General features: G+C 39.2%; 3 protein-coding genes across 3 annotated transcripts in view; 1 reads left to right on the top strand and 2 right to left on the bottom strand.

The window, feature by feature from the left end:
• Positions 1-20,902, top strand: part of LOC148957941 (DNA fragmentation factor subunit beta-like) — a 57,501-nt gene that overhangs the window by 33,754 nt on the left and 2,845 nt on the right. The gene's annotated exons all lie outside the window — the stretch shown is intronic.
• LOC135688273 (fibrinogen-like protein A) lies at positions 1,340-9,654 on the bottom strand. Its single transcript, XM_065205049.2, has 2 exons — positions 9,037-9,654; positions 1,340-6,931 (listed from the first exon to the last, which is right to left on the bottom strand). Exons 1-2 carry the CDS (start codon positions 9,335-9,337, stop codon positions 6,468-6,470), a joined length of 765 nt encoding a protein of 254 aa, XP_065061121.2. The 5' UTR covers positions 9,338-9,654; the 3' UTR covers positions 1,340-6,467.
• Positions 10,519-19,443, bottom strand: LOC135688117 (fibrinogen-like protein A). Its single transcript, XM_065204829.2, has 2 exons — positions 18,888-19,443; positions 10,519-15,836 (listed from the first exon to the last, which is right to left on the bottom strand). Exons 1-2 carry the CDS (start codon positions 19,186-19,188, stop codon positions 15,202-15,204), a joined length of 936 nt encoding a protein of 311 aa, XP_065060901.2. The 5' UTR covers positions 19,189-19,443; the 3' UTR covers positions 10,519-15,201.

Here is a 20,902-nt window from a genome sequence, read left to right as displayed (position 1 = left end):
GATTTAGCAATTTCTAAAGCCGTCAGTTTATAGAAGGTACGAGGAACTTTCAGTAGCTGAAAGCCTTTTGGATTAGTTTAATATTTCGCTATGCAATACAAGCATTTCAGATTTAATTGATAATAGAAAAGAAAACGATAATATTGAAGGGAGTGTCATCTAAATTTTTGTAGAATACCTCAACTAAAGGGATACAAGATGATTATTTTGAAACGCTACAGACACCATACAGCCTAATAGGTGGATCGCATAGATAGGAAGTCAATTTGATATGTCTATTTACCAGAGCCGCATTAACGTTTTTAGGGCCCCCGGGCCCAAGTATATATGGGGCGTCTATTTAATCTAGTATAAAAGTCTGTGCATCTGATTCACATACAGTTCTTTGCTCATACACAAAAGTACTAAGCCAAAATATTGCCCTCCCCCAACATCTTCTCATAGAATTTAGACGAAATACACAGACGTTTTTTCCGAGAAGTGGGGAGGGGGCGTGTCCCCTGTGGCTGAAACTGAGATCAACGAAGTTTCATTACAAACTGAACACTAATGTGAACGTTGACAACTTTGTCACCGAAGCAACAAAAACATGAATTATTAACATAAGTCGAGCAAAAATATTCTTAGAACCGAAAGGCCTTGATATCATATTTCCATGTTACCTTCTGGAGTAAGCTTCTTCCAGATTTTGAATCCAGTTCTGTTTTTCGGCATGTCATCTTCATTTATATTTGCGTATATTTATTTCTATTCGTATCCAGTGATAGATATTGACAGCTTTCCACTAGTAGTGTAGCAGCCAAAGCCTCTGAAACGATGATCTCGAGCAAATTGTGATAAAAGCATGAAAATCTGCACACCTATATAGTTTGATATGCTGAATGAGAAAGGGTCGGGACCCAGTCTGAGAAATGCCCCTAAATGCTATTTCTGGAATGCTTAATTGTTCCCAGACTCCTTAATTGATTATCTCAATAACTTTGTTGAAAACGAAATAAATGACATGAAAATTAGTATAAATGCTTATCATAACACGGTAATGTGATTTAGATTCACACCCATCGTCAAATTGCCACCAAATGCTATTTTTAGGCCATGTACTCGTTCCCAGACCTCTAACACGCTAAGCTTCGCTACAAGCGAAATGAAAAACAAGCAACTTGATGAAGATACTAATGATAACAATGCCAAACCGACTTTAATTCGCACCCGTCATGGCAGTGGTCCTGAAATATCAAAACTGGGAAAGGATTTAACTTTTCACTTTTCCTGCTTTGTAAACTGCCAGCAATGTGCAAATTTAGGTAACGAGCCATTGTATCAACGCATGCAGGGTCGTATTAACCATTGAGCAGACTAAGCATGTGTTTAGGGCACCACAATCAAATGGGGCATCACATTGTTGAGAAATGAGTGACAAGAAAAGAAAAAATATGTGGCAAATGTAAAATTGGCAAAGCTGATGTAAATTGATCAAAATATGATGTTTCTTGGTCAGGTTTTGTTCCCTAATAAATGTAAAAGAAGTCGACAAAACTATTACAGATTGATGTAAATTTTCTGCTTCTTGATCAGGTTACCAAAATAAGGACTGCTAGCGCTTTGCACTCTGGCATCGGCTGGTCAATATGATCTTTAACAAAGTCACATTTTCCTGTTATATCTGTGTCTATGATATGATGTAATGTGTACGGTATCCGTGATATTCCACTGCATTAGTAAGAAGATACCAATCATCTTATTTGATTCTTTCTCTAAATTCTAGCACTTAGTATAAGTAGTTCTTTCTAACTTTCGATATGTTTTTACTTTTTTGTTCGAGAGAAACTGTTTGTAATCACTAAATGACAGGTCTAGGGGCGTTATAGGAGTTCCAGCACACCTGGTCTGAGCTTTAGTCTTTTGTTGAGTAACCAATTAGTGAAGGGTTTGGTCAGCAAGGTCTACCTTGGCTTTTCCAGCTCATGCTGCTCACGCTTGGTGTTCTGTTATCGACTCCTTTGGTAATTGCATAGTGATCTCCTACACCTCTAAGGTTTTTATTTTGTCTGGCAGGAAACTTCGTCATCCTAAAAACCAAATGTTTTGTTTGCAACGCACTATTATTAGGTGGATTGGCAGCATTACCTCTGATAGGTCTAATGCCATGATTTCTTGGTGCTCTCATACCTGGGTTGGCGCTTCTAAATCTTTGGTCTAATGCCTTCTCTACAAAACCTAAACCCTTACAGTAAAATACTATTCATCTCATCAACAACTGCACCTTTACAAATCTCTGCAACTTCATTCTCCTCGGCGTTGTATTGCTAACCAATCCATTTTTTACCGTTATTTCCATGCACATTGTTTCCAGGAGATCTGATCTTTTATCCATGATTCCCCAAGATATACTCCGAATCTTCCTCGTCTTTCCTTTCTAGAGCTTGTAAACTTTGAAAAGTTTTGGAGCGCCCTTCTTGCACCCCAGATTCTTATAACCTATCTATTTTCAAAACAGAAATCAATAAACCTGATAATATCATCTTCCCCTTTTCTTAGCCTTGAGTCAATGGTAAAAGGAGGGGGCACCAAGATTGGTGAGTGCCTGGGGCACCAAGATTGGTGAGTGGCTGGGGCACCAATGAACCTCGATCTGCTCCTGAATGCAAAGTTTTTGTCGGCTAGCACTAATGACCTGCTTGAAGAATTTATTTCTACAAGGGAAAGACTTACATGTCTGCCATGCAGTAGGCTTTTCTCGACCAGCAAACGATTTAACTGCATCAAGAACGGATGGTGCATACCGAAATATGGAATACAGTATCTCGCGATGCCTGAAAGAATATATTGGAAGTCAATTAAATCCCTTACGCGTGAAAATCCAAATCATTCTAGATTTCTTGTTTGTTATGATTAGTATTCTTGTTAACTTTCATGTCACTGATTTCATTTTCAACAAAAATATAGAGATAATCAATTCAAGAGATTGGGACAACTAAGCATTCTAAAAATAGCATTTGGGGGCATTTTGAAGATCCGTCGATCCAAATCCTTTCAGTGTGCTACAATTAGTATCTAAAGCAAGTTGCTTGTTATTGATTTAATTCTTAGCGGAGTTAAAGAGAGAACATCTTAGAGGTCTGGGAACAAGTACATGGTCTAAAAATAGCATTTGGGGGTATTTTGACGGTGGTTGGGGATCTAAACCACATTACCGTGTTATGATTAGTATTAATACCAATTTTCATATCATTGATTTCATTTTCAGCAAAGTTAAAGAGATAATAATTTCAAGGGTCTGGGAACAAAAAATCATTCTAAAAATAGCTCTTGAAGGACATTTCTCAGTCTGGGTCTCGATTCCATCTTTTTCAGCATGTCAAATTGTATGTTTGTACAAATTTTCATGCTTTTTTCACGATTTGCGCATTCTTTCTGCTTATCTCCTACCCTATAGAATGCATTTATGAAAGTTCTCGCTAAAAACTGTTGTACCCAAGCTTAGATCAGAACCGTCATCTTGTGCATCTCCAAGCTCGATGAAGTAAGAACCTTTTGATACAAGGTTGCTGCGTATAACAGATAACTGAAAAACTGAAAAAATGGCAAAGAACATTGATGCATGCACCATGGTGGCTTTTCTGTTCTCCACTAGCCCTTGTCTACAGTAAAACAGCTTGGCAATCTGTATCAACTAGCACTTAAATGAATGATAGAATCAGCTGTGTTGATTGTTCATAATACCAATGATAAAAGCCTTCTCCTGTATAATTACAGCGAAAATAGTTCAGCAATTAATTAAAATACTGTATCCTTTCATACACCTGTATGTATAATGTTATTCTATGTTGGTATCAGCATTGTATAGAGATTCTTATAACAAAATATTTAGACGAATTGATATAAGGGCATTCTATGCTAATTTCATGAGCCTACCTATAGTAGTGTGTCATACAACCGTCACAAACTTACGTATTAGTAGCCCTTTAGAATTGCCTATCGTAGGGCACACTTGTCTCGAGCCAAAAACATGTTACAGAAGAAAGGCAAGCCTTCAACTTTTTTGTCACTGGCTGTGAATATGAAATTCTCGAGCAGGCTTGCAATCACATCATTGTAATCAATCCCCCTAGCCAGATCTTACTTTAAATTTATCATTTTTCTAATTCTGTATTCCCTCTATATAGCTCTGTATTCTAACTCTGTATTCCTCCTTCTCTTGTCATTTTTTCTCACTGAAATGGTAAATCTAGATGCTGGTCTCACTGAAATTTTGAATTTTTTGTAGAAATTTAATAGAAGGAATTGAGCCCTCGTCTACCTTTACTTTTCATCCGACACTTCCTCCCGCCTCGCGTTCTATCCGTATCTGCAAAATGATATTTGCTTATTTCAGTCAAAATCCAACGTTTATTTTCTAGTAAGAAAATCAAGTAAACTTGTATCCGTATTCAAATTGAAAAATCTTTCACTGCTTCGCTTATTCAAAGTAAAAAACATTCATCTGCGATATTAAATATTTTCAGTACTGGAGGCTTGTTTGATTAACATAAATTGTCACCTCTTACTCAGTACACATTTCTCGTGAAGCCAGTACTGTCACCCCTTTCCAACCTTCTCTACTCCTCTCCTCCCCTCTTCTCCCCTATTCTCCCCTCTTCTCCCCTCCCCAACTTATCTTCCTTTTTCCTCTCCTTTCTTCCCCTTTCCTCTCCTTCCCTCCCCTCTTCTTTCCTCTCCACCCCTCTTATTTCCTCTCCTCCCTCTTCTTCCCTCTCCACCCCTCTTCTCCGATATACTCCCCTCTTCCCCCTTTCTTCCCCTCTCCACCCCTCTTCTCCTCTTTCTTCCCCTCTTCCCTCTTTTCTTCCCCTCTCCACCCCTCTTCTTTCCTCTTCACCCCTCTTTTTCCCTTTCTTCTCCTTTCCTCCCCTCCTCTTTCCTTCCCGCCCCTCTACCTCCCTCTCCTCCCTCTTCATCCCTCTCCACCCCTTATCTCCTCTTTCTTCCCCTTTCCACCCCTCTTTTCCCCATTCTGCTCTTCTGCCCCTTTCCCTCTCCTCTTTCCCTTCGATGCTTTCACCATGGTGGCTTTTCTGTCCTCTACCAGCTCTTGCCTGCAGCAAAACAGATTTGAAATCAGTATGGACCAAAATTTAACGGAATGATAGAATCAGCTATGTTGATTATTCACAACTGTAGCGATTTTAAGCCAAAATATTCTTATAAAAAGTGTCTATTGATCCTGTTTATGTTTCATTTTAAGATTTTCGATCATCTTGTCCATTCGTGCTCGCTACTGCCAAAATTACGTGTAACCATATATGCTTCCAACTGATCTCTAAAGAGGTGCTGCAAATGCTAGTTTTTGATCCAAATAGAGTTTTGAAAAATCAGCTTGAGGTCAGTGTTAACAAAACTGTATGGGTAGCCTCTGGCTATCGGAAATTGTCTTTATTCCGATGGTCCGGAATTTTCGCTATTCCGGAAAGTGTGTCTATTCCTTTTATAGAGTTTTCTCTATTCCGGTGCGAAATTGTGAAAAGAAATACTTTTGGATATGAGGAGTGGCCCCACAGCTATAGATATAAAAAGACTAAAGGCATTTGACACAGATAAAAGTGGCTTACAGCCAATCGACCGCCAACGGTTGACCAACCGAACTGCACAATGAAAATATCATGTAGACAGTTTCCGCCTTTCGGTAAATCGGCGGAATCCCAACGCAGCGCACAGTGGGTTAAAAATGGAGGATAAAGTTATGGCTTTGTCTCCGCAAAAGACTATCGTTCATCTATCTTTTCGATCTATCGAATCGATCTATCGTTTCAAAATCATCGATATCTGTTATCTGGAATCTTCGAGCAGCACATTTTCTTACTTATAGTCTTCGGCAATGGTCCTAGTTTTTCCTGTACACAGTTTCACGTGAGCAGTTTCCAATTCCTTCCATGTGCGCATGCTCTGCCTCGTTTGGTCTAAGTCATTTTTGGATTTTCTGTCATCATCCATGTCAAATGCCTTTAGGGACTCCGTGCTACACTAGCATTCACCCTGAAGCACGATCTCTAGGAGGAGGAGCATTGTAGTTGTATTTTAATCCGTTTAATTAGCAATATGATGCAGTATTTTTACAAGAGTATATTTTTAAGGTCAAATAGTTGTTTGGAATTTGAAAATGAAAGGTTAAAAATGAATGTCGATCTCCAGCCTCTGTATGTGGTTGAAAACTCTACAGGCTGCATAACACGTGCGTGTCTTCCTCTCAAATACTTTGTCCTTGGTAAGGTTTGAATTTGCTAATGTCTCTTGTCAAACTATGCACGCAGTTTCATCTCTGCAAACGTGATCTTTTTTTCAAGGTCAACCCATGAGTCCCATTTCAGTCTTTCGTGATGGTTGCGAGCGTCTGGAAAGAAATAGCTCATAAGGCGGGCCTTGGAGCAGTTTTTATACCACCACGGCCCAGCACGGGTAGCAGCACAATTTCAATCAGAGTTGTAATCATTGTCGTTGTCCCAAGTTGAGAATTTTATTCCAGCTGTCATAGAGTCCCCAATGTCACCTGTGTATCCATCAATATGTATCGTGTACTCTGTCTCTCTTCCTGCAATGAGAAATTCAGTATACTTTGCAAACCCTTGCGTGCCATTTGTCGCTTTAAGGTCTATTCTCAAGGTGACATTTTCACGGTTTGTCAAATAGTGGATTGTGTCCAGCCCCAACCAGAAATTGCTCTTCAAATCACCAAAGCCTTGTGCACATTCCTGCCATGTTCTGTTAAAGTTTGTTAGACTTGTCACCCTCCGTAAAAACACAGTCCACCCTCCGCCGTCTGTTTCCATATCACAGTATACTTGTGCAGATTGACCGCCTGGTAACCGTATCTTGATGACTCCGCTGCCAAGGTTTCCTGCATTGTATGCGTCTTTACAGCTTCGATATATTGTACCTTCGAAAATTAACGTTGATAGTTAATGTTAATTGATATATATATATATATATATCGAACAAAAGTAAGACGTAGGTGCTAGTATCCGCTCGGAGTAACAGAGAACATGTCTCATTTCTAGTTATTGTGTATATGTAATATATATAGTATATATGTAATCATAAGGCAAAGGCTGACCGGAGGAAAATTCTTTTCACAAGGGTACTGCCCAATTGTATCGAACCACTCTTGGTCGGTATCGAACTCCAAGGACCCACGCTCATTCCACTGAGCCAAACGGCCCAATGAAATGAGTGAGGTATCTCCGAAGCCAACACTGGAGATTTCACCGTAGCCAAGGCAGTTTTAGATTCTTCTGTTTCGGCTTAAAGCTTTCATCAGAGCCATTGATATATATATATATATATAATCATAAGGCAAAGGCTGACCGGAGGAAAATTCTTTCCACAAGGGTGCTGCCCAATTGTATCGAACCACTGTTGGTCGGTATCGAACTCCAGCTTGTTGCTTCAAAAACCCACGCTCAATCCACTGAGCCAAACGGCCCAATGAAATGAGCGAAGAATGGAGCAATATTTTGGAATGCATGTGAATTAATTTCCATTCTCTGGATGAGCTTTAAATTTCCTGATTTAACAAGGCTAAACCTATCGGCGTAGGATACCTAGCGTGTGAAGGGCTGCGGCCCCCTTTTCAGGCATCATTCGGGCAAAATCTCTAAATGATTTCTATCCGCAACGCCCATCGATTTTTTCCGTTGAAGGAAAAGGTGGTGCTTGTTCAGATTCAGAGAGGGAAACGGAAATAGCACATGTCTAGGCAGCTTGTAGCCCATTTTTCAACCACAAATGTTGCTTGAATCTTTTTAGAGGATGTTGTAAACTTTAAACCGTGGACTGGGCTACGCAGAGAATTCAGAGAGAAAACACCCTTTGCATATTATCAACAAAACCTTTATATATATTTTTAACTGAAATCACTTTGCAACACCGCGTGTTCCTACTCCCTACTCCAATCTAATCTAATCTGATCTACCGCCGACGTGCTGAGCTGCGATTCGCTGCGCACGCCGCTACGCAGTACTTTACAACAGAGGAGCAATACTCCTGCCCTTTCCTTTGGAGCTTCAATTATAATGTTTGTGCGTATAATAGGCTGCAGATTACAAAGAAAGAAGATTACATTTTTAGATCAATCATACGCATAGCGACAATGACATTTTATTACTTTTTGGAATAGCTGAAAAATGAGGTTTAGCTCACTTTTATTGAACAGAGTTTTCTGTATCCATATCAAAGGATTTTTAGGTGGTAACTGGAAGCAACATTCTTTCTATACTGTTGGCTCTTCACAACTTTGAGGCTAAAGGCGCTATGCATGTTTTGTGTCTGTGTAGATCTGTGTTTCGTTTCTGTTTGTCCCATCAAAAACTGTTACCTGGTTTTCATTTCAAAATGTCACATCACATTCTTATTTTCCAAACTATAACAGTTAAAGGTTTTTACAAGAAAAGAAATTGTTGAAATCTTAAGCAACAAAGTTTAGCAACATTATATTTTAAGTTTAGAAAAACACATTGTATTCACGTATCAACATGTTGCCGGTAGTGCGTGGCCCGGCCTTTTGAGACGAATTTTCTGCATTTCGCCTTCTGCATTGGACTGGACACCCCTGGAAGCCATGACCCTGCCCTTGATTGTCCCCTCCCCGTTTACCAAGCAACAAGTGCGTCTTACTAGGTATTCTATTGGATAATAAATTTGGTTTATAAACAACCGACTATATTTTTCTCAAGTGAATTGGATTTTACAGGCAAAGTCAGAAAGTGTCTGTTCGTTTTTCCAAGGCTATGAGTGGACAGAAAATGAAAAATACTCACCATTATCTTAAGCCCTCACGAAATAACTTTTCACCACCTTGTTCTCCTATCAGCCTGAGATCAGTCTTGAGCTTCACACTCACACCAGAAGAAGAAACCATAGTATTTTAAGTCCTGCATGTATACAGGGCCTTTTTTAGCATACATTTTTGTTTGGAGTCATAAAAAGAAAGTTATGAAAACTGAAATGGTACAGAAACGCCTTAATATCATAATGCTCTATTACCTTCTGGAGTTACCTTCTTCCAGATCCTGAATCCAGTTCTGTTTTTCGGTATCTCATCTTCATTTGATATTTGAGTGTATTTATTTGTATTTGTATCCAGTGATAGATATCGACAGCTTTCCATTAGACTGCATTTATGAAAGTTCTCGCTAAAAACTGTTGTACCCAAGTTGAGATCAGAACCTTTCTCTTGTGCATCTCCAAGCTCGATAAAATAAGAACCTTTTGATACAAGGTTGCTGCGTATAACAGATAACTGAAAAACTGAAAAAATGCCAAAGAACATTGATGCATGCACCATGGTGGCTTTTCTGTTCTCCACTAGCCCTTACTTTCAGTAAACAGCTTGACAATCTGTATCAACCAAAACTTGGTGCAGGATAGAATCAGCTGTGTTGGTTGTTCTCTATGCCTATGATATAAGCCTTCACTTGTATCTTTACAATGAAACAAGGTATGCAGTCAAAACACAATATCAATGCAGACACCTGTAAGTATAATTCTATTCAAAGTTGGTATCAGAATTATATGGGGCTGTTTGTAACCAAGGATTTGAACCAATTTATATAAGAGAATTGTATGCCATTTTCAGGAGTCTTCCTAATAACATTTATTAAAGTTAGTTTGCCACATACTGTCCTCTAGTAAAATGGAAGTGCCTATTGTAGGACACAGTCACAGAATAGGAAATAGGATAATTTCTATCCTGTGACACAGTTGTTCGTAGCCAATAGCATGTTATGACAAGGGTGTTGTGGCTCCTAGAAAAGGGTCGGGAGATATTATCAACAGGGGGCCCGTTCTTTTATCTGAAATCTCTAAACACAAACCACAGATCGCCAATGGAAACAATGCACCTATGAAAAATTAAAAAGTTACCAGTTTTTATCATTTTTAAAGAGCATTCTACTGTATTTGATAACAGTGTATCACTTTTGAACACTGTTTTGGAATCGATCTACATACAAATGAAAAAGCCGCCATTGTGTAGACAGAAGGAGTTCGTTTTCTCTCTTGGACTCCAGTGGTAATTTTTCCTTTGAACAACGAGCCGATTCGCTTTGGTCAAAGTCGCGCGACAAAAGCGAATCAAGTTGAATCTAGCCTTTACACAGGATCTTATTTTACTTGTTTCTCTGCGGAACAGATTTCCAAGGATATTCAAGATAACATCTGTTTTATGACTTGTTTCAGGCTATTCCAGCTTTGATGGCCTGGGTTGATTCTAAATCGTGGGTTACTAGAAAGGAAGAACTTAGAGGCCTTTCCACTCTGAAAATATATTGGGGTACTCACTTTTCTCAGCATGCTACATTAAAGTCTCTCCAATTAGCATGCTATATGCATGTCCTTGTAACTTGGTTCTAACTATTTAATTAATCAGCACCCGAGAGGTACAATTAATCAATTAATACAATTAATCAACATTTGAGAAAAGCGGAACTTGGGAGCAATTTTTCGAAGCCACTGTGCGCAGGCACCGCGGAGCGTTGAGAAAGTTTGGGGGGGGGGCTAAAAATTGGGGAGGGGATTAGATTCGAATAAAAAGTAACTTGAAAGTAGAGGTTCTGTGTAACCGAGAGCAATATCGCGTACGAGCTTTTCCCAGGATCTGCAAAGGTTATGCGGCATTCACATGACAAATATGAGCAACAGCGTGAACAGAGCTTAGTTTGCCGGGGCAGTTTACACATTCAAATAGCGAAAACAGTGGCGTTCCCAAGGGGGGGGGAGGAATAGGGGGGTCCGGACCCCCCACTTTTCTAAAATATGGTCTTCGAGTATTATCCAAAAACGATGTAAAACTCATTGGGGGGGGGGGGTAGTATACTGTATGCTTGGGTCAATAACAATTGTAAAATACTCTGCTATTTACCGTAGCTAAAATGAATCGAATAATGGGGGGAAATTTGCAAAAAGGGCGTTTCCCCGCATTTGCGAGTGTTTGAAGGGCGTTGTCCAAAAAATTCTGGGGGCTACGCCCCAGACCCCGCCCCCGCTGATAAAGCCCTGGGTACGCCACTGAGCAAAAAGAAATGTGTGATAATTCAAAGTTTCTTTTATTTTGTCAGACAATGCCACAATAATGCCTGAAAGCCTTGAATATATCATGACGCCTAAATAATTGTCGCCCGGCGAGAGAATGGAAACTCTTCAAAAACCGGAGGGTGAATTTTGATCAAAACACACGCTTGTTGTTGATAATTCTTCTCTTATGTGTTAATGAACGTTAGAAAATCATTTTTAAACATCAGAATTTCACATTTCAAACAAATAAAACTTAGAAGACGTGTTTATAGCAAAGCGATCACTATCATGATGAAAAGAATTTATGAAAAGTACAAGGCATGGGCCTAGGCCTACTGCCTCACATTGCTAAAAAAATTAGTCCACTCAGTTAGGCAACCTTATCCGGATCAATGATAAATGTTTACTAGTCTTTAGCAATTTCCACTGTCTGTAAATTTGCGTTTATAACCAACCAGAGATCATTTTCTACGGCTTGAAGACAAAGCGTCTTGTTTACTTTTCGGTTTCCATTTCTTATCACTACTCCGAAAGTCATGTTTTCTGTCATCGTAGCCACCAGACCTTGTCCCAAAAAATCCTTCTTTACATTAAATTCAAGCCAAACTAGTAAATAAACATATTCTACCATGCAAATGTCTACTCAAAGCAAATCGATTGGTTGCCAAGTCAATTTTACTTCGATTGCTGCATGCGGTAGATTCACTCCCCATCAACTGCTGCAAAATTAGCAAAATTGGCCCACAGCCTCTTTAATCTGTTTTGGTCAGAACCAATGAAGTGTCCCAACGAAGATTCTCAACATCAAATAGCAGAGCAGCATTTTCTTCTGCTATAAAACTTTTCTTCTAACAAACAAATCTACATCATACTGCCACGACCGATCAAAATATTAGCGCTTCTTCTTGCATGATTGATTACACAAATCTGTGATAATTATGCAAACAATTCAATTCAATCCTCGTACGCGAATTTGCTCTCGGTTACACAGACCCTTACCCTGGGTACCAGACTCACTATATAAAATAATAGAGTCTGGTCTAGTGCGCCCCATTCTCGTTCTGGTGAACTTACTTGAAAGAACTGAAGTCTATTTTATTTCATATATAGTGAGTCTGGTACCCAGGGTAACAGACCCTCTACTTTCAAGTTAGGGGTCTGGAGCACAGGCTAATAAAAAGAGGCTTTACTTGTGATCCATTTCTCATTGTTTTGCATTTTTGGTTAAAGCTTCCCCGAACCATTATCTGCTCCGCGTAAATTCTAGTTGGTGATGCAACGTGAATCCAACTGTGAGGTATATGAAGGGCACCAACCAATTTCCAGACCCGATCGTCTCAACACTGTACTATTTCTTTTGTTGTTTTTGACAGCATAGATTGTGTAACATAAACAGCTTTCCACCCGAGAATTAAACGTGCCATTCTTCCTCGCGTTAATTTCTATCCGCATAAGAATATGTGCCTCAGCTTATCTGATGGCTTTCGTCCATATTCAGATAGAGCAATAATTCATCGAGTTTTCCTTACGAAAGTAATTGTAAAAACATCATTTAACTGCTGTATATTAAGTTTTTCCAAGCTTTTTCAAAATTTTCCAGTACCAGTGGCTTATTTGTTTTGTAAAAATAATCTCACCCCATCAGGTAAATATTTCACGCGGAGCCAATGCGGGTGTTTAGCATGTAAGCAGTTCCAAGCTAATTAATCACTCCTCTCCCCTCATCTCTGTTCTTCTCCTCTTTCTTCTCCACCATCCCTCCTCCAATTTTCTCTCCTCTCCCCTCCTCCTCTCTCCTCCCCATTCCACCTTCATCTGCCCCCTCCCTTTTCATTTAATTTAATTCGTGAAGTTTATACACCAAACCCTTTCAGCATTAATAAAATAAAAAGTATACAATGTTTGTAAAGTAAAATTTAAGTATCTAATCGATTAACAAGAGTGCCGCTCTACCAAGGTGTCGTGATTGGGTATACCCGGTTCTAAAGATGCCTTTTAGGTGCTCTTTAAAATGAATAACAGATTCAGTGTTTCGTGCGCTAGTTGGTATTTCATTCCAATTCTTTAGAGCAGAAAATTTTAAACTGCTTTTGGCTAGCTTTTGGCATATTCTGAACTTTTGGCATTGACACATCATTTGCATATCACTTTTTGTTTCTAGTTATTTTATTAGAGAGTTGTAATCAGCGGGTTATTTTGTTTGGTAGGATTTTAGATTAATTTTGTTATTGATAATTTTCTTCAAGCCTCTTAGCCAGGGCTCATTGTAAGATAAATTTTTCAAAACAACATTGCCATAGCAAAGGTAACTTTCAAATAGTGCTATGTAAACTAGTCCACGTTTTCTTTGTGAAAGAATTTTTATAAGTTTTTTCAGAGATAATTGGCCACCTTTTGGCATCCTTTTGATTTAGTGCTTCTTCCAGATCAGAGCTTCGTTAGTTATGAGGCCAATTCTTTTGCAAGTTTCACTATTTAGAGTAATGTTAAGCCGACGTTGGTGACCTATTAACATGTATTCCATTTTGCTAGCATTAAGACCGAGCTTGTTGCTTCCATCCACCTTGAAGACTCAATGTGGTGCAGAAGCAGGTCTTCGGCTGTTCACTCACACCGGCGTACATATTTGGGTTCATTAAACTGGGACGGGTTTTGAAATCACTTATTCAAACATTATGGCTCCAAAGAACGAACCCTTGAAAATACCACATTTAACATGATCTATACCGCAAAATTCCCCATAAAAAATGGCAATACGATGATAGTCAGATATGATGTGAACCAGTTAGCTCATTTAATTTTTCATTTTCAAATAGTTTAAAGAAAGTAGCACTTCAGCAAATGCTGGTTTGCAAGTGGTCCTCCAATTCAATTTAAAATAACACAATTAAAAAAAAGGTATTATCTCAAAATGTATTAAGTCAAAATGTATTATCTTAAAATTTTGCATTATCTTTTAGTTCAACCAAATGAATTTGCAATGTATTTCGAGAGTAAAATAAGTTTACGTTAATTTCGGCTTTGAAGACCCGCGGGAATATGCCTGTACACCTCTAAAAGAAAAACATTTTTGCCAATTTTTTTATGTTTTCTCAGGCAGTTGTAAATCTAAACTTGTGTTGCGAAGAACTTGCAAATTAAGTTCGGAATTTCTTATAAATAAGTCCGATAAACATTCTGGCGCTAGTCCAATAAGAGCCTTGTGAACCATAGTGTCTAAGTTTTAAATCGTGAAGTGGTTTAAGTCCAAGAGTATTAGCATCGACATCACAACGGCTATTTGTGATTATTCTTCTTGTTCGATTTTGAAGTTCTTGCAAATGGTTCTTTTAGTCTGGTAATGTAAGGGAAAGCCCTATCAAAGGAATGGAGGGAAAGATGTGGAAGAGAGGGAGGAAAGACCAAGCTAGTAAATTTTTGTTCGGGTTATGAACAGGTTATAAGTGTCTGGGAAGCAGGAAGACGGTAAAGCGTTTCAAAGTTTACGATATTTGGGGATGAAAGATTATAATGGGCTTTTGTTTCCCCATCGGGAGGCGATAACTCAAAGAATTGAATCATTATCAATTCAAGACTTAAAAACTCTATGACTCCACGACTCTACGACTAAATACAATTCTTCTAATCATAAGTTACATACAACTTACATTTGACATAATTATGATTGGCAGTTCGATTACAATTAAAGGCGAAACGAGGTTAACAGAAGCGAGACTAATCTTGTTACAGGATGAGTTGTGAGTCAATGTTCGTTGAATATGGCAAAGAAACTTGCAAAGAGTGAGCACTGGAAGAAAATCTAGTATCACGAATTTGTCGCAGGGGACTAGGGATCATATCTCTGATTTCATGAGAATAATGTTCGTGGTAGAATCATCTCTATGGGTAGAATCTACAGAACCTTGAAAGATCGGCGACACAGCGCCAATAAGAAAGAGCCTGCAGTGAGGTTGGAGTTGTTGATGAGACGAATGGCTTTGAATTGAACTTCGTCAACGAGACTGTAAAGAACACTGATGAAAAAACACTATAAATTGCTTGGGATATCTCCCCAGCAAACCGCCGTGAGTTTGTCCTGGTTCTAAAGCTTATGGAACTGGCAAAAACAACAATAAAACCTGCAAAAATTTTATTGAACTATTCACGCAGTTTCATCTCTGCGAAAGTGATCTTATGGGAAAATTCCCCCAATGATTTCCATTTCATTTTCTCATGTTTACTCCCGTTTTCTAGAAAGAAAAGGTTCATTAGGCGGGAAGTGCCACAGCTATTATGCCACCACGGCCCGCCACGGGTGGCAGCACAATTCACACGAGACGCGTTATCATTGTCGTTGTCCCAAGTTGAGAATTTGTAACCAGTTTCCATGGAGTCTCCAATGTCACCTGTGTATCCATCAATATGTATCGTGTACTCTGTCTCTCTTCCTGCAATGAGAAATTCAGTATACTTTGCAAACCCCTGCGTGCCGTTTGTCGCTTTAAGGTCTATTCTCAAGGTGACATTGTCACGGCTTGTCAAATAGTGGATTATGTCCAGTCCCAACCAGAAATTGCCCTCGAGATCACCAAAGCCTTGTGCACATTCCTGCCATGTTCTGTTGAAATTTGTTTGATTTGTCACCCTCCGTAAAAACACAGTCCACCCACCACCGTCTGTTTCCATATCACAGTATACTTGTGCAGATTTACCGCCTGGTAACCGTATCTTGATGACTCCGCTGCCAAGGTTTCCTGCTTTGTATGCGTCTTTGCAGCTTCGATATGTTGCACCTATAAACAAAAGGTTGTTGGTTACCATAAGAATGCCTGAAATGTCTGACCTTTAATCTATCTCTTTGCTAATTTCATAAATCTTTTTTTTTCATTTTAAGATATTGAATTTTGTACTTTTACTCTAAAACTAAACTAGAGGGAAAATGTAATGAAAATTGAAGCTTCAATTTTCATGCTTGCGAGTAAACTAGGCCCCAGATTAAATTCTTAGATCCAGTGTCGTAGATAGAAAAACTCATAGGAGGGTCGAGAAATCTAGATAATTTATGATTCTAGATTTTCGTTGTAATTTTTTGATGGATTTAGACATGACATATTAAAATAGAAAGAATCAGATGCTCAACCAACTTAATCATTTTTTCTAAGTCAAGTGTCATAAATTATACTACTTTACAATTTTCTGGTCTTTTCCTCTTAAAAGGCATGTCTCTTCGAAGCCAATCCAAGCAGATAAACTAAATAAAAATGTGTCACGTACACGTTTGGGGAAAATCCAAGGTTTACCCCTACGATGTGGTAAAATGTGGTGTTCATTTGTCACCTTGGAGGGGAATCCAAAGCGCCAGATAAAATATTTACCTTTTTTTTGCTAAAAGTGTACTTTTGGGCAACTAAACAAGCTCAAAAGGTACATATAACACAGCTTACAGTCAGGGGGTAAATTAGGGGGTGTCGGGGTAACAAATGACGGAAAGAGTCTGTCCTAGCCAATAAGTGGAGGATTCCAGTTACTCAAAACGCTAGAAAATGCAATTTCTAACATATCTTTGGATTCACTATGACACAAGTGGAAGGAGCTAGAAATGATTATAAGGCTATGTCATTTGATACAAAACGAAGCAAATATTTCATCGGACTTTGAAGAAGTAATTTCATCGAATTAATGACCAAACAAAACGCAACCGTTAAGAAAATTAGGCCGGACCCAACTTTCTTGTCAAAATCAATGTATGGCCATTGAAAAGGGACCTGAAGTACCTACTCGTTACAAAACATCAGCGACGCTGGAACGACCAAGGGGCAAGGGGGGGGGGGGGTGCAGGCTTGAGTTAAAGGGCATTCGAAAGATAATTTTCAGCTTCTACTAATTCCTTCGTATCTGCCATTTTATTTCGATCTTCTGTAGGTTTCTTGAGCATTGGCTAACTTTTGGCATAAGGAACTTTTTTGCAAGTTTTGAGAACTGAATTAGGCACTACAACCAGAATTTAATACAAATTAAAAATGGCCGGTTTCAAAGGCACTTAAATGAAAAGGGCACTCTGCCCCCCCTTGCACATCCTATCAAAAGGCAACAGCGGCAGTTGACCCCCTGCGCCCCCTTCCCCAGCGTTCCTCAAAAAACATGAAGTCAATGTTTTGAGTTAAAAGTAATATATTTAATTTATCCTTTTTTAAGAAACATAAAAAGAGCTGGTTTTATTGTGTTTTAGCTTTTAATTCACTTTTTAGCGCTATTTCTTGCTATCTTGTGCACCTAGTACTGTACGTTCGTGGAAGTTACTTGAGACAACAGATGGACTTATCTAGGATGAAGGAATTAAACAACCGAATTGTCTGTTAATTAGGTCTCTGAAGGCCAGTAGAGCCAAAGAGACTCATTGAAATTCAAATTTTTCCTTAGAAGTGGGTGGGGCTTGAGTCAGGACATCCTAAACACCGATAAACACAGACTGTCTTCGGAGTATGTCTGTGTGCCCCATGTGTGCAGTGCCCTCCACTCATGGGTCAAAATATGATTAATTTTTTGCGCCAATGCGAACAGTACAAATTTGTTGTCTATATAATGCAGTACTAAAAGGGCACAAAGGCGTGCCCTGAAGGTAAACTGTTCTAGGGGGTATGAGGGCATGCAACCCAAGAAAGTTTTGAATTTTAGGACGTTTTCTTTGTCCCTGCTGACCTCCTAGAGACCCAATAACAAGAAAAGTCGGTCGTATCAAACTTTTTTCGAGTTTTCGGTGCCTTATGCAAGCTTTAGCGCTCCTATGAAAAAGTCAGTTGGGGAGCCCTGTCCCCCCTACCAGGCCTTCACTGAGTCCGATTCAGAGAAAAAATCAAATACTCAAGAAATAAATTTAACGAGATAAGACACCAAAAAATTGGAAAATCAAGGGTTCCCAGGCAAGAAGAACTGCTACAGCTTAGGATTGGTTGATTTACTAACTCGGTAATGAAATATCAATACAATATAAAAGGCATAAAGCTCCCTCAGAGGGCATGAAACTGCCATAGACATCAGAACGACAGTCATGAGGCTACATTCCCACATCATCGAGAGCGAGTTGGGCCGTTGATGCATTGGCGCAAACCGTTCAACGTTCTATAAATCACTAAAAAGGGTTACTAAAGGAAGTTACAAAATAACCCACAGATATGCTTGATAATTTGGAGAGAATTTACAGGAAAAGCCTCTACCCCCCATTAATAGCCGTTGACCAGTCCTACCAAGTAGCATCAAAAACGCCAAATAGCATCAAAAATGATGCCTAAAGGTATGAGAGGTTTTAGCGATGCCGTGAAATAAACACAACACGCAAAGCTATACTTAAAAGGTATTTTGCATAAAGAAACTAAATGCGGGAGGGAGGGCTGGGAAATACAATAAAACAGGCTAGTTGTATTGTGGCTTCACCAAGCAAGGTGAGACCCACGCTATGCCAAAACTTCAAATACTCAATGATTGCAATGATTTCCCAAAACTAAAAATTTCGAATAATGACAAGGCCATATACTACCCACTTGCATGGGAAATTTTGTCAACATTATGCCTATCTTTAGAGCCTTTGATTGCAAAAATCCAGCCGTATGGGTCGAACAGATCCATGAATATTTTTTTTGCATCCCCCCCCATCCCCCCCACAAATAATCTATTTCTGGTTGTGGAAAAATTCTACTATTTGCCATCAGCACAAACACTTCCCTTGCTGCCTTAGTCTTGTGCAGGTGCCTCTTTTTTTTAACTTATAGATTTGTTCGAAGTCATAAAAAGAAAAGTAAAAATATTTAAATGAAACAGAAAACCTTAATATTATATTGCAGTGTTACCTTCTGGAGAAACTTTCTTCCAGATCTTGAATCCAGTTCTGTTTTTTGGTATCTCATCTTCATTTGATATTTGAGTGTATTTTTTTGTATTCATATCCAGTGATAGATATTTGCAGCTTTCCGCTAGACTGCATTTATGAAAGTTCTCGCTAAAAACTGTTGTACCCAAGCTTAGATCAGAACCTTCATCTTGTGCATCTCCAAGCTCGATGAAGTAAGAACCTTTTGATACAAGGTTGCTGCATATAACAGATAACTGAAAAACTGAGAAAATGGCAAAGAACATTGATGCATTCACCATGGTGGCTTTTTGGTACTCCTCTAGCCCTTGTCTGCAGTAAAACAGCTCCGCGATTTTTATCAACCAAACTTCAGTGAATGATAGAACCAAGTTTGTTGATAATTCCTTGTGCGTATGATAAAAGCTTTCTTTTGTTTGTCTGCATAGAAACTAGGTTAGCAATAAAAAACACAGTATCAATGTATGCACCTGTAAGTATATAATGTTATTCTAAGTGGGTAGCGGAATTGAATGGGGCTTATTGTACCAAGTGGTTTTTGGATTTATCAATATAAGAAGATTGTATGCAACTTTCACGAGTCAACCTTATGAAACGTAGTTTTCCTCACTCTCCGTAAGTAGAGGAAGTGTCCATTGTAGGGCACACTTTTAGGGGCCCTTTACATGAGACCCAAAATGAACTCATGCCGGTGTCATATGCGTTTCTGCATGGGCATGCGTTTCTGCATGGGCATGCGTTTCTGCATGGGCATGCGTTTCTGCATGGGCTGAGACACATATGCGTTCACATATTCTTCGCTTTATGTTAGCTAGTTGCTGTTTTCTAACTAACAAGTCTAATCTTGTTATTAAGGTTTTGTGGCGATGGTTTTGTGGCGATGGATCATTTCACAAACCTTTATTGAAAGTTGTTAGGAAACGCACATCCGTTGAAACACATTTGTGTCCTGTCTAACGCATATGCGCTTCACGCCATTCACAGCTAGGCCCTGCATGTCTGCCATTAAACTGTAACACTTGAAACGCATATGCGTCTCGGCCCATGCAGAAACGCATGCCCATGCAGAAACGCATAGTACACCGGCATGAAAATTCAGTGAAATTTGCTCGCCGTTATATGAAACCCGACACGAAACTGTCGCATTCTTTCGCATGATAGGTTCTTAATTCTTCATACCATGTAATATTTCTTATTAAAAGACTCACACATCTGCTTGTTTTTAGTTGTCTCTGTTTTTCTGTTAGTGAAGAAATTCTAATTACCGCTTACATTTTTTGGAATCCCAGTGTTTTTTTCCCCGACATGATTGCAACCAACGAGCCGAAATAAAGAAAATGGCGACAAAATCAATCCGTAGCGTCCACCGTGCAGCATTTGTGCAACGTAGGCGGTTTTATTAATGATTCTCCCCGATATGAAAAAATTATCTGTTTACATGACACTTTCGTGCCGGCATGAAACTTCATCCCGGCACGAAAAAGCGACATGAGATTTTCGTGTCGGCATGAATTTTCATACAGGTGTAATATGCGTTTTTGTACCCTATGCAAAAGTGTAACATTGTGAAACGCAATCTGTTTCAAATCCTGTGATTTCATCGTAGTGCGATATTTTGACACGTTATAATTAACAAAGTGAACACAATGCCGAAACGCATATGACACCGACATAAGTTTCATTTCGGTCAACGCCATGTAATCACAACAGTAGCTCAGACCAGCACCCGACATGAAACTCGTGCCGGTGAATATGCGTTTTGGTACCCTATGCAAAAGTGTAACATTGTGAAACGCAATGTGTTTCGTTTCGGGTCTCATGTAAAGGGCCCCTTAGGCCTGGTTCAAACGTCGCACTTCTCATGTGCCGAACCTAAACCCCCCTCACATGAACAATTTCAGGCCGGTCTGAAACTCAGGTCGTCTTGAAATTTGATGGTGCGTGCTAATTTTGCTCCCGCTCACATGGATGTTTTCAAGCTGGCTGGAAAAAGCC

This window comes from Rhopilema esculentum, chromosome 19 (genome assembly GCF_057945365.1).
Source record: "Rhopilema esculentum isolate cy_ngs chromosome 19, ASM5794536v1, whole genome shotgun sequence".
Classification (NCBI taxonomy): domain Eukaryota; kingdom Metazoa; phylum Cnidaria; class Scyphozoa; order Rhizostomeae; family Rhizostomatidae; genus Rhopilema; species Rhopilema esculentum.
The sequence above is the reverse complement of the archived record's forward strand: the minus strand, read 5'-3'. Positions and strand labels throughout refer to the sequence as shown.

Bases quoted from the DNA above. Each gene is read 5' to 3' on its own strand.
- LOC135688117 (XM_065204829.2), bottom strand. From the start codon at position 19,188: ATGGTGAATGCATCAATGTTCTTTGCCATTTTCTCAGTTTTTCAGTTA. The intron at 15,837-18,887 runs GTAACACTGCAA...TTTTGTTTATAG, and splicing joins GAAGAAAGTTTCTCCAGAAG to GTGCAACATATCGAAGCTGC.
- LOC135688273 (XM_065205049.2), bottom strand. From the start codon at position 9,337: ATGGTGCATGCATCAATGTTCTTTGGCATTTTTTCAGTTTTTCAGTTA. The intron at 6,932-9,036 runs GTAATAGAGCAT...TAATTTTCGAAG, and splicing joins GAAGAAGGTAACTCCAGAAG to GTACAATATATCGAAGCTGT.